The 13,627-nt window shown below is 40.5% G+C and overlaps 1 protein-coding gene across 5 annotated transcripts in view; it reads right to left on the minus strand.

Annotated features, from left to right (window-relative positions):
- LOC140485657 (janus kinase and microtubule-interacting protein 1-like) overlaps positions 1 to 13,627 on the minus strand; it is a 355,381-nt gene that overhangs the window by 180,835 nt on the left and 160,919 nt on the right. For all 5 annotated transcript variants that reach the window (XM_072584037.1, XM_072584036.1, XM_072584038.1 and 2 more), the window contains exon 3: positions 6,846 to 7,083. In XM_072584037.1, the coding sequence (XP_072440138.1) occupies positions 6,846 to 6,974 (129 nt within the window). In that variant the 5' untranslated portion in view covers positions 6,975 to 7,083. The remainder of the gene's footprint in view (positions 1 to 6,845; positions 7,084 to 13,627) is intronic.

Genomic DNA, 13,627 nt, shown 5'->3' on the forward strand with positions numbered 1-13,627 from the left:
TCACAACAAAGGGCAATGCTGTGTGATCAAACAGTGAAGGGGAGGGTAGGGATTAAATCAAAATAGAGTTGGAGGGAGAAATAATGCACTCCACTCCCTGCGGTGCCCACCTCTCCCTGAACAACTCCAGGGTGGACACCGCGTGCTCCTTCTCCAGAGACACCCAGGCTCAGGAAATCAGATTGTTAGCAGATTTGGTAATGTACAATGAGGCATTCCTGATTAGGGAGCTTCAGGTGAAGGTACTTTGAGGGGGCAGTGACCATAATATGATAGAATTCAGGTTGCAGTTTGAGAGGGAAAAGCTGGAAACAGATGTAATGGTATTACAATTGATTCAAGGTAACTACAAAGATGTGAGGGAGGAGCTGACCAGAGTTGATTGGAAGGGAGACCTAGAAGAAAAGACAGTGGAGCAGCAATGGCAGGAGTTTCTGGTCTGTTTTGGGAGGCACAGCAGAAATTTATCCCAAGGAAGAACAAACATAATCAGGGGAGGGCAAGGCAATCATGGCTGGCAAGGCAAGTCAGGGACAGCATAAAAGCAAAAGAAACCTCATGCAAGGTGGCGAAGATTAATGGGAAGCCAGAGGATTGGGAAGCCTTTAAAAACAAGCAGAGGATAACAAAGAAAAGCAATAATTGGGCAGAATACGAAATACAAGAGTAAGCTAGCCAGTAATATATTTTTAAAATTGCATAAGTTTACTCATATATATAAAAGGCAAAAGAGAGCAAGTGTAGATATAGGACTGCTGGAAAGTGAGGCTAGAGAAGTAGTAAAGGGGAACAAAGAAATGTCAGAGGAACAGAGACTTGGATAGGTAGGAGAGTGGGCAAAGAAGTGGCAGATGGAATACAGTATGGAAAAGCGTAAGGTTATCACTGCAAGAAAGAATACAGGACTAGACTATTTTCTAAATGGGAAAGGCTTCAGAAAGCTGAAGCACAAAGAGATTCCTACTTCAGGATTCTCTTAAGGTTAATGTGCAGGTTCAGTTGGCAGTTAGAATGGCAAATGTAATATGTGTCTTCATTTCAAGTGAATATGAAAACAGACTTGTACTGCTGAGGCTGTATAAAGCTCTGGTCAGACTGCATTTGTAATACAGTGAGCAGTTTTGGGCCCCATATCTCAGGAAGGAAATACTGGACTTGGATGAGGTTCACAAGAATGATTTCAGGATTTAAGGGCTTGTCACATGAGGAGTAGTTGAGGATTCTGAGTTTGTATTCAATGGAGTTTAGAATGATGAGGGAGATCTAAATAAAGCACACAGAATATTGAGATCTGGATAGAGAGGACATTGAAATGATGTGTCCACTAACAGAAGAGACTAGGTCCCAAGCGTATAGCCTCACAGCAAAAGGATGTCCCTTTAGAACTGAGATGAGGAGGAATTTCTTCAGCCAGAGAATGGTGAATCTGTGGAACTAATTGTCACAGGCCAAGTGGAGGCTAAGTCATTGAGCATATTTCAGACAGATAACAACAGGTTCTTGATTAGTAAGTGGATCAAAGGTATGGCAGAAGGCAGAATACAGTTAAGAAACACTTAGCCATGATCAAATGCCAGAATAGACTTTATGGGCCAAATAAATTATAGAATCCCGACAGCGGAAGCAGGCCATTCGCACATCGAGTTCACACGACCCTCTGAATAGGATCCTACCTAGACCCCCACCCTATCACCATAACCTTGCATTTCGCATGGCATCCTGTGGATGCTATGGGGCAATTTCATACAGCGAATCCACCCAGCCTGAATATCTTTGGAATGTGGGAGAAAACCAGAGGACACGTATGCAGACACGGCGGAAATGTGCAAACTCCACACTGACTCATGTCCGAGGGTGAAATCAAACCTGGCTCCCTGGCAATGTGAGGCAGTACTGCTAACCATTGTGCCAGTATTGGTGCTCTAAATCTTATGGTCTTAAAACCTTTCTCTATCTCTGTCTTTCTTTGTGTCATTAGACATACTGTTGCTAGGCAACACCCATTTTTTTCTTCTGAAGCACTGAACCACTCACTTCAAGAGGTTTTCTTGAAGCCTTATTTGAATGCATGGAAACACATTTCTAGATGACCCTGAACCACTCACAAAATTAATTCAAAATGAAACTAAGACTATGTCCTCCATTTCTAACACCCAGCGTAGGAGTTAAAAATCAACCTTAAAGTACGCATGATTCTGTCCATTTTAGAAACTAAGTTTCCAAATAACATATTGAACCTTTAGCACACACAAAAGCTCCAGAATATTAAGGAGATTTACTACTCTAGTCAGGTTTACTCAGCATGTTATTTCCAGATCCACTGCATTATCAAACCTTTAATCTAACTGGAGTAAAATGATAAAAAATTGAGGTCTTTTTGTCTTAAAAGGTTATATCAATTTACAACTCTCCTATTTTAAGTAGAAGTTTTGAATCATCATTTGTCATTTTGATGGTTACTTTAAACTCATGTCCTATCATTACTAACTGATGAAGCCGCAAAAACTGTAGGCTGTGATTCCTGATGCAGGACTTTTGCCCGAAACGTCGATTTTCCTGCTCCTCGGATGCTGCCCGACCTGCTGTGCTTTTCCAGCACCACTCTGATCTTGACTCTAATCTCCAGCATCTGCAGTACCCACCACCACTCTGTATATTCCTTACCTCCAGTGGCTTCAAAGAATCAGCGGCACCTTTACAACTTGAGACCGATGAAGTGGTATTGATGAAAAGACAGAAGCAAATCCAGTTACAAGTGGAGTTCCGCAGGGATCAGTTCTGGGTCCTCTGCTGTTTGTAATTTTTATTAATGACTTGGATGAGGGAGTCGAAGGGTGGGTCAGTAAATTTGCAGATGATACGAAGATAGGTGGAGTTGTGGACAGTGAGGAGGGCATTTGTCGTTTACAAAGGGACTTAGATATGATGCAGAGCTGGGCTGAGGAGTGGCAGAAGGAGTTCAACCCTGCCAAGTGTGAGGTTGTCCATTTTGGAAGAACAAATAAGAATGCGGAATACAGGGTTAATGGTAGGGTTCTTAGTCAGGTGGAGGAACAGAGGGATCTTGGGGTCTATGTTCATAGATCTTTGAAAGTTGCCACTCAGGTGGATAGAGTTTGTAAGAAGGCCTATGGTGTATTATCGTTCATTAGCAGAGGGATTGAATTCAAGAGTCGTGAAGTGATGTTGCAGCTATACAGGACTTTGATTAGGCCACATTTGGAGTACTGTGTGCAGTTCTGGTCGCCTCACTTTAGGAAAGATGTGGAAGCTTTGGAGAGGGTGCAGAGAAGATTTACCAGGATGTTGCCTGGAATGGAGAATAGGTGGTACCAGGATAAGTTGAGAGTTCTCGGCCTTTTCTCGTTGGAACGGCGAAGGATGAAGGGTGACTTGATAGAGGTTTATAAGATGATCAGGGGAATAGATAGAGTAGACAATCAGAAACTTTTTCCACGGGTACAACAGAGTGTTACAAGGGGACATAAATTTAAGGTGAAGGGTGGAAGGTATAGGGGAGATGTCAGGGGTGGGTTCTTTACCCAGAGAGTGGTGGGGGCATGGAATGCGCTGCCCGTGGGAGTGGTAGAGTCAGAATCATTGGCGACCTTTAAGTGGCATTTGGATAGGTACATGGATAGGTGCTTAATCTAGGATAGAAGTTCGGCACAACATCGTGGGCCGAAGGACCTGTTCTGTGCTGTATTGTTCTATGTTCTATGTTCTATGTTCTAACTACGGAAAAAATACTGTTGCTTATGACAGATTCATTCAGGAAGTTCCTGACCATCTTTGGAAACCACATGTTCACCCAAGGACTCCTAACAAGCTTAAGAAGTTCAGTCATAGATCCTGGGACGAGCAAATTAGGCAGGGCAGACTTTGAGAAGGAAGTTTGGCATCTTTCTGCCATCATGCCATTTTGCCATATTGCCAATGCTGGAGACATTGGCAGCTTGACTACCTGCTATGAACCTCTCTCACTCACATGGGTATTCTCCCTTCGTTGAAAGGGTCCATCGCCAGATTGGGAGACCAACAGGTGGGGTTGGTCAGGGGCCCTCTGTGATGGGCACTCCATATTTTGCACCAATGCCACTGCTCAATGGTAAACATCTCCCAGTCAAGACTCAGCATCCCGTAGCCCAGCTCATCTCTGTTAGAGCCTCCCTCTCCCTCTGAAGCGGCAACTGTTCACCATGAGTCTACCACTTCTGAGGCTGCCATCTGAAAAGGTCAGCAGTGCTTCAGGAGGGTCAGGCTACCTGCAAAACACTTTCCAGGGCCCTTCTTTCCCCAAAGGTGGCATGAGCTACTGATTTTAGGCCCAGTGATGGGACTTCAACTTTAACAGAAAAGTCCAGCTCATTGTTTCCTCATCAAAGCTCCTTCTTCAGTCTTGGCTTCAATATAGAACCGAAAGCCATACAGCCCATTATAACTTTGAAACTTTCTAGCAAATCTTTTCATCTTGAGAGATCAAATTAAAGGAGCAAAGATGTGCTATAATTTCACAACTCCCACTTCACACCTTAAAAAAAAAGCTAACTTGAAAGCATAAGGTGGAATATCAGCTGATTTAGTGTTTTTCCCATTTCCCTATGCACAGCAATTTTGCTCAGCCTTTCAGTGGATTTGCATTCAAATTTCAGGTCCCATGTTTCAATGTCTCGCAATTGTCTTGCTTTCTATTTTAAGAAGCTATACTTGCAAACACACCGTGGTATATCGATGCAACATCTTTGTAGCTCTCAGCAATTTGACTACCCTTTTCCAATTGTTGTTAAACCTTTCATAGAATCATAGAATCCCTACAGTGCGGAAATAGGCCATTCAGCCCAACAAGTGCACACTGACCCTCTGAAGAGCATCTCCCACCCTATCCCTGGAACTCTACAGTTTAAATTTGCCATACAGAAAAATCAGATGTATTTCAATCATGAAACCTACTTTGCTGCTACGCAAGCCAAATTTGATTGAGACAAATGCTTCTGTCCCTTAGGTCTTGTAAACTTTAAAGACAATAGAGAAAGGAATTTTACTGCAATTACTACAGCTTTCTGGCATTCCCATTATTACCCAGATGAACAACTTTAGTCTACTCACACACATCCCCTGTGACAGATCGTGCAATGAAAATTCTGCTGACTGAAGTTTCAACTCAATATTATGAACCGTTACAAATTTAGGAAAATATATTTTCCCATCTAGAAAACCCATATTCTGCAGAACAAGAGATAAGCTAGAACAAGCTGATGACTAAATTGAATGTCTTTTTTTTCAACAGAATAATTTTATCTTTATATATGCCCAGTACAGAAAAGTATTCACTAAACAGAAGAAAATCAACTAAAAGCTCACAGCCCTCATCATTCAGTTTAAATTAAATATGATGTACCCATGGTACACTGTTCCTAATGCAATTTGTCAGTTCAGATTGCTGACATTGATCTGATATGCCCCCAGTGTAAGACTGTTTCTTGGCAATGTTTGCTCCCAGAATCCCAAACAGAGAGCCCCAAGAGGCCTGCTGAAGCAGTGAAGACTGGTGAGCACAGCTTTGTACGATTGTTGCCTGAAAAGACTAGGTAAAACCTCCTCAACCCTAAGCATCCAATGGATATCTGCAAAAAGCAATATGAACTTGTATCTTTTTGGGTCACTTTTCACCTTGGTCTGCCCCTTACAGTAATCCTGCAACAACTAGGTGTAAAGGTGCTTAAAGATGTCCTCTAGGCCTTTCAGTGTCTGGAAAACATACTACGGTGGCAGGAAAGATCTCTCATTACTTTCACTTTATGTGGACCTGTTGCAGGTGCAGTCACTCACCTGCCCTCCCTCTGAAAACCCATGACAATGAAAAGTAGTTGGAGATTCTCCATCTTTATTACTTGTCAAAAATACTCTGTATCAGGTGCCACACTGTTCCCACATCCCTCTCACACTGCAGCTTTGCCAGTTGGACCACTCTAAGCCATCTGTTTGTACTGGTCAACATGCAACTTTTATTCAAGTTCAACTATGGCTTAACAGTAAGAAGTCAATAAATGACCATTGAATTTGTCGACAGCCATTCATTTTAAACTGAAAATGTGAAAAGTGAAAGCTTCCATTGCATTTATAAAAAAGGAGTTTCTTTTTATGATAATAACAGTGTTGGGAAATTATAGAGGTATCAATTGAGGTCTTGCTGGTTGAGACCATGACAATGTTTTGTGTCTTTCTTGCACTGTCTTTGATTCAACATATTGAAATCACCAGAATTGCTTTACATACTGCAATAAGCAAGATGTATAGCTGTGTGCTTATTGTATCATTACAGCCAGTATTATTAGAACATGTGCAATAGTATTAGAATCCCAGATTTTGATTCCCATCAACTGGTCCACCTAACAATCGGGACTTCCGCACTTGGATCTCGAGTTGTGACTTAAGGGAAATAATGGGAAATGGGAAGCTGAGAACCAACCCCAAGGTGAAGAGGACCGAATTGCCTAGGCCATTGTGACTCAGCACAATCCACACCCCATTGCTTACCAACTCTTGCAAGCAGGCAAAAACCCATGTTTTGTCTCATGTGGTTACTGATGGAGAGATGGAAATGAATTTTATTGATTTAGACAAAGATATAATATCAGTTACAAATAACTTGACCTCAGCCAAAAAATAGCAAGGACTCTGGAAACCGATACATGGTACATCGATTGATGGAATAGATATTAATAAACCGCTCTCAGAGTTCACAGAATTATCTCAACATTTTCCACCACGCATCTGCTCCATTCATGTTGCTGTACGCAATAATATTGCCTGCAATGCTATTCAGTATTGATCACCATCCCTACCTTGCCTTTTTCCTGCTGAAGCTCGATTTGAATATCAGTCAGCTTGGCTCGGAGTTCCTCATTGGCAGCTTGCAATGCATCTATTAATGCCTCGGGCTTTTCGCCCTTCACCCGTCCTTTCTTTGACATGTTTGTTCAGCAATTCTTCTGCACACAGTGAAGGTGGAATCAGTAATTTCGAACTGTCAACATTTCACAGCCTATGGAATATCCTCCCATCAGCTCCATCATTTGGACCCTGGAGTGAACAGATTCAAAACAAAGTGGAAAGAAAAGTCAACCGTGTAATTCATTACAACACACCATCATATGTAGCACTTCAAGCCAAAGCATTCACACAGCATCCTCAGCTTTGCTATTTTCAACTGCTCCGTCATATGGTCAGAAATAGGGCTGTTCATATACATTGAACTCTATTCACAATAAACCTCAGATAATAATAGAGCTATTAATCCAGCGCTTGAGATTTGAACTGAATGTATAATTGAACACTATATATAAGGAGACAAAAAAACTGCAGATGCTGGAATCCAAAGTAGACAGGTAGGAGGCTGGAAGAACACAGCAAGCCAGGCAGCATCAGGAGGTAGAGAAGTTGACGTTTCAGGTGTAACTCTTCCTCAGTCCTGAAGAAGGGTTACACCCGAAATATCGACTTCTTCGACTCCTGATGCTGCCTGACTTGCTGGGTTCTTTCAGCCTCCAGCCTGGCTACATAGTATGTAAGGACCAGCCAAAGCCCACCACCAATGGGAAAAAGTATAATCTCTTTCCCTCAACAATCAACTGCATTACCATTGCCAGGAGACCACCACCAATAACTTGGATGGGCCACCATTGATTAGACCAGCCACAAAATTATACACTGCAGTGCCAGAAATCAGTGGTGGGCATGTCAACAGTTACAGTTACAATGAAATAAAAGAGATGGTGACTGTGGAAAGGAAATCACAGCCATTGGGTTTTTATGGTGGAGAGTGATCTGGATGTCCAGGGAGTAGAGAGGTAGGGATCAAGGGTTTGAGTTTGGTGGGGCAGTGGGTGACAGGAATGAAGGGAAGACATTCTTGGTGACGCCGAAACACAATGGGAATTCCACTCCCCCTCCTGATGCACACTTCCTCCATCCCATCTATTCCAAAATTGCCACTGCACACCCGGCTCACCTGCCTGAGCCCAGCATTTTACGGCTCCTGGTGAAATGATTCCAATCGTCCTGGCCTCAACAAGTCTATAGGTATACACCTAATGCTAAGTATGTACTCCCCCCACTCCTACAAACATATTTTGTAAAGGGGGGGAGGGGTAAATCCACATCAATGTTTCAGCCTGTTGTTTGTAAAGTTAAAGTGGACCATTTCTAACCCCAAATGTGGTGGAAGATCAACAGGAACCAATTACTTAAATGAGTGCATATCTCAATCCATCTATTTGTACGCTGCTTCTCTGGAGTTTACGGCAGTTGTGCACCCACGTTATAGCAGGACAAACTTGTCAGGAGACTCCACCTTTAACATCCACCCCTGGGCAGTCAAGACACTCCTTGAGAGAAAAGAAATCTCACGCCATCAGCATTCATATCCCAAGTCAGTTTTACAAAATTCACATTTTTTTTAAACTGACAAGTAAACCTTTTGTTTAAAGCATGATAACTTCTTGTCCTGCTATACTTTCACTCCAACTTATTATTTGTGTCCCTTCAGGCCTAATTCAGAGCAGTATTTTTCAGGATTATCTCTCTCTGTCAGTTCTGCCCAAACTAGCATCCTTTCCAGAACAAAAGAGGAGGCCGATTTGTGTCTATTGTATAGGAAACGGTGGAATGTTGAATTAAATATTGTTTTAAGCAGCATGACTGTAGCAATTGATTTAAGCAAGAACATTAGGTACCAAAATAATTTGTATTTAATGTGCTTAACAGATGCCCAACATGTGAGACTAAATGTGTATCACAGAAATCATGTGATAAAGTGATCAAGTGACAAAGTACCATTAATGATCTCAAGAAGGCACCAGGCAGTTATAAACTAGGGAATGAAAAATGCTAACATTAAGCACCATTAATTTACATCATAGAAAATATTTATGTACTGTACAAAGCTATTCAATCAAATCAATAAACAGTAAAAGACTTGTAATGGTAAATACATGATCTGAACTGTAAAGAGGAAGTTTGCATTACAATGTTACTTTATCACTGAAGTGACTAAAGTTTGCTGAATGTAGGTAATACCATTGTTATGTTGGTAGTAAAGTATGGAATAACAATTTTTAACTTCCACCATCTGATTTCAATAGCTGTGACCGCTCATAGAGGAAAATGGTTTAAAAGACAGAAAAAAACTGATTTAAGATTACCTGACCACAGCTTGAGCCAACACATGAAATCATCAGGAAGAAAAAGATCAGTGATTACACAAATGCACTGGAGGGCAGATATGTAGCTGTTGTTTGAGTTATACCTTTCTGGATAAATTTCTCTTCCTGGAGATGAGATTATACAGTGGGGGAGGAACTTGGGAATGTACAAATGAACTGTATTTCAGGCAACCATTTTCAGACACATTAGAGAAAGAGGGAGAGAGAGAAAAATGGACTTGTAAGAGCAGAGCTGGAAGGCTGCCTCATTCTCAGTTTTCTCTCAGTCTCTCAAGATGTAACATCTGGTGATAAATCAAATTGCAAACATATCTATTTAACGAAAACTCAAAGAAATCTAAAATTCAACTATTGCTAAGGATATTTGTCATATGTTAAGCAACCGTGGTCCCCAGTTAAACCAATACTTGAATAACTTTAAGGATTTTTAATGACATATTGTTTTATCTTCCAGCCTGTACTTTTTAAACTTTACACTTATGTTTATGATAAATATCATATTTTATTATTTGCTCTGGGGTTGGACCATATTAAAATTCCTTTTTGTTTCACTCAAGGAAACTTTGCAATTAGGTCGTTAATTTTGAAAATATGAACTACATTTTAAACTGATATGTGTTCAGCAATATGCTAAAAACAATTTATATTCTTTTGGTGAACTAAAGGATATTAAAAAGGGACCTTATTCACACCTTCTCAACTGGTCAGAACAAGCTCTTGAAATTAAAGAGCTGCATTGAAAGGTTATTCTTAGGTAAATTGTGCATGTTTTAAAAATCACTGTCAACATTCTGAATCCAAGGAAATGAATTCCATCTATCACAGTGACCTTGCCATCTCATACTTGTTTATAATTCTTTCATTTGTTACACTGTTTTTCTCTCCGATTTTGATTTATTCATTGGCACATACATATGCACATATACACACAAGGACACCGACCTAATCTATGCACACATACGTATGGATGTTCATAATTGAGCAAGATCCTTCCAGAATCCAGAGTCATTAGAAAAAGAACTTTCTATTTTTGGAAGTGACATTGCTGTCTGTTAAGGTACACTACATCATTAGTCACAATTTCTGCTGGACATGGATCGAAGAGATTAAATCACAAAATGTATTTATTCTGACTCTCTGATGAAGTAAATTAACAAATGGGGAGGTGATGGTTTTTTGAGTGCAACAATCCAGTAGGGCCAGGCAGTAATCTAGTAATCCAGTAATTTACTGGATCCAGTAGTCCAGTAATCCAGTAATGGCAGAAGATGGAATTTTAATTCAACAAAAATCTAGAATAAAAAAAGGTTAATGGCCACTGTCAATTGCCATTTAAGAAAAATAAATCTGGTTCAGTAATAGAAAGGAAATCTGCTATCCTTATCTGGTCTGGCCTACATGTAACTGCAGAACCACTGTAAAGTAGTTGACTCTTAACTATCTTGTGGACAATTAGGGGTGAGTAGTAAATGCTGTATCACTCAGTGATACCCCACATTCTGTGAACAAATAAAAAAGGGACTTTTATTTAATCCTGCAAAAGAAAATATAGACTTTCTGAGCTGGTAATCATTTCTTAAATAATTACGAGGTAGTCACCATACAAACTAGACATGTTGTTATGAAAGAACAGCTTCATTTGAATAATATCTGGTATGTTTTCTGTGTACTCAGAAGTGTTCCACAGCCAATAAGTTACTTTACAAACGTAGCTGGTGTCTCATAGGAAAACCTGAGGACCAGTATGTTAACAGTAAGGAATTAAAGGTTATGGTGATAGGGCAGGTAAGTGGAGTTGAGGCTACAAAAAGATCAGCCATGATCTTATTGAATGGTGGAGCAGACTCGAAGGGCCAGATGGCGTACTCCTGCTCCTAGTTCTTATGTTCCGATGTAATAGCAATGTCCCAAAGCAAGTGAGATAAACAATTAAACTATTTGACCTTGCTGGATGAGAAGTGGCTACCCAGTACAATTCTGTGGAATTATTCACTGATATTTGAACCATAAGTTGAGGACTTTTTTTAAAGCCTTCATTCAAGGTAGCACTTGCTGAGTGTCACATAGAAGTTCTGAACCTATATGGCAGTACCATCAATGCAGCCAAGATGACAGTCCATGGAGACTAATTACCTTAGTGGAATGCACCTTGGGTTGAAACCATGTTAAGTGTGGTAAAGTGTACCAGTATACCCACAGCTCATTAAATCAGGCCCAATAAATAATATCTTGGCTAGAATTTCCTTGCTCAACAATGGCAAATGCTGAGAAGTTTGCTGCTATTAAGGGCCACAGTGGGAATTGACTCAATGTAAAATCTGACAGTTTAGAGTGTGCCTGAATGATTCCCCTGTCATTCTATGGCAGGAGACATTATTGTAGGAATTTGGCTTTTCTGTACACAATCTGACTCGATTTTTCAATGCCACATAATAGGCTTCTTAAGCACAGGTGGAACTCAGTAAACAGACAGAACAGATGAAGGCTTTGCTTCCATGTGCACATGACATGAACATGTTAAAAATCTTCTCATAAAAATGTTCTCAATTTCCTGCCCTCTCTACTTATTCCCCCTTCCCGCTATCATTCCCCAACTCCACAAGTTCATGCCTCTGGTTCCCAGTTTTTGGACAGGCTGTAAGGGTCTGAAAGGGTTAATACTGAGATGTGTACTAATTATCATTCAACATGGTGAAATCATATGGATTTGAATGAGAGAACAGCTTTGGATCTCAAAGGAGTGAAGTCTAATATTGAGAATTCCCTCTGTCTCAGTGACAATGTCCAACATACCAAAGTAACTTGTAACTAGTTTCTCTCATGCTATTAATACCATCTTGTTTAAGATGACAGCCTTTTCTCATTAGACCACCAACTGGGTTTACTTGTAAACTTTTGTCCCAAAATTCTTGGCACCAGCTAACACTATATTAAAACTTAGATAAGCCCAAACTCCATAGACCTTCAGTTATAGTATAATCTTCTTTTCCTCGGATGCTGCCTGACTGGCTGTGCTTTTCCAGCACCACACTTGTTGATTCTTATCTGCAGCATCTGCAGTCCTCACTTTCTCCTCTTCCTCTTAGGCAGTCCACCAAGACCAAGAATGACTATGTATCACAATGCACTAGTAGTATTATCACTCGACTGTTAATTGAGAGACCAAGGTGATATTCTGGGGATCCGAGTTCAGAAACCACCACGGCAGATGGTGGAGTTGAGTTCAATAATAAAAAAAACGTGGAATTAAGAGTCTAATGACCACCATGAATTCATTGTCGATTGTCGGAAAAAACCATCTGGTTCACTAATGTCCTTTAAGAAAGGAAACTGCAATCCATACCTGGTCTAGCCTACACGGGATTCCGAATCCACAGCAATGTGGTTGACACTTAACTGATTTCTGGGCAATTAGGGATGGGCAATAAATGCTGGTCCAGCTAGCAACACCCTCATCACTTGACCGAATTTAAAAAAAAACAAAATTAAGGAACAGCAGCAAATCAAGGAAACGGGACTTGAAGTGGTTACAAATGCGAAGTCAAAGGGAGTAGGTTAAGCATTGGAAATATCGAGTGGGAATTAGTTAATGTAAAAAATATCTTCAGTTTGACCTTTGAGGCAAACTATTGATTTCTGACATTAACACAGCTCGCAATATTGTTTTAATGTTGCAATCTCTGCGAGGGATAACTGAAAGTCAGAAGTTAGTTTATGAGCTTTTCCTCTCCTAGTTGCTGAGCATTATGTTAGCAGCAAGGAAAATACAAGTAAAACAAGCCTTTGGGTAAGTAGAACCAAGACTTTATAACGGATTAACAATGGAGTCTGGCGAGGTAGCAACAACTGACTGGAAACATTACAGAGGTTTGCAAAATGGACAAAGCAATCATTCTTGGGAATTACTTCTAGGAAATGAATTTAAACCAAGGGCAGGAGGTTTAAAGGGGACATCAGAGAACAATTTTTCTCTCAGAAGGTGGTGGGAATCTGGAACTCACTCCCTGTGAGAATGTAGAGGTAGAATCCCTTAGAACATTGAAGTAGTCCTGGATATGCACTGGCAAACAAGACAAACAAGGTCATTGGTCAACAGCAAGAAAATGGCATTAGAATAACTCAATGGTTTTCTTTTGACCGGCGCAGACTCAATGGGCTGAAGGCTCTTTTTTCTGTGCCAATGCCCTCTACGACTCTACAATTATGATGAAATGCATTTTTGATATAATTTCTGTGGTTGGGAGTTTTTAAAACTTATTGATCATATTTTCATGCAAGTGACATTGTTACTAGGTCTTTGAATTATGCTACTCTGCTTCCACCATTTCAGTACCTACAGTGAAGTTCAAATAGAATCCTTACAAACGTGGAAAACAGGCCATTCAGCCCATCAAGTCCACACT

Source organism: Chiloscyllium punctatum, chromosome 14 (assembly GCF_047496795.1).
Source record: "Chiloscyllium punctatum isolate Juve2018m chromosome 14, sChiPun1.3, whole genome shotgun sequence".
Classification (NCBI taxonomy): Eukaryota; Metazoa; Chordata; class Chondrichthyes; order Orectolobiformes; family Hemiscylliidae; genus Chiloscyllium; species Chiloscyllium punctatum.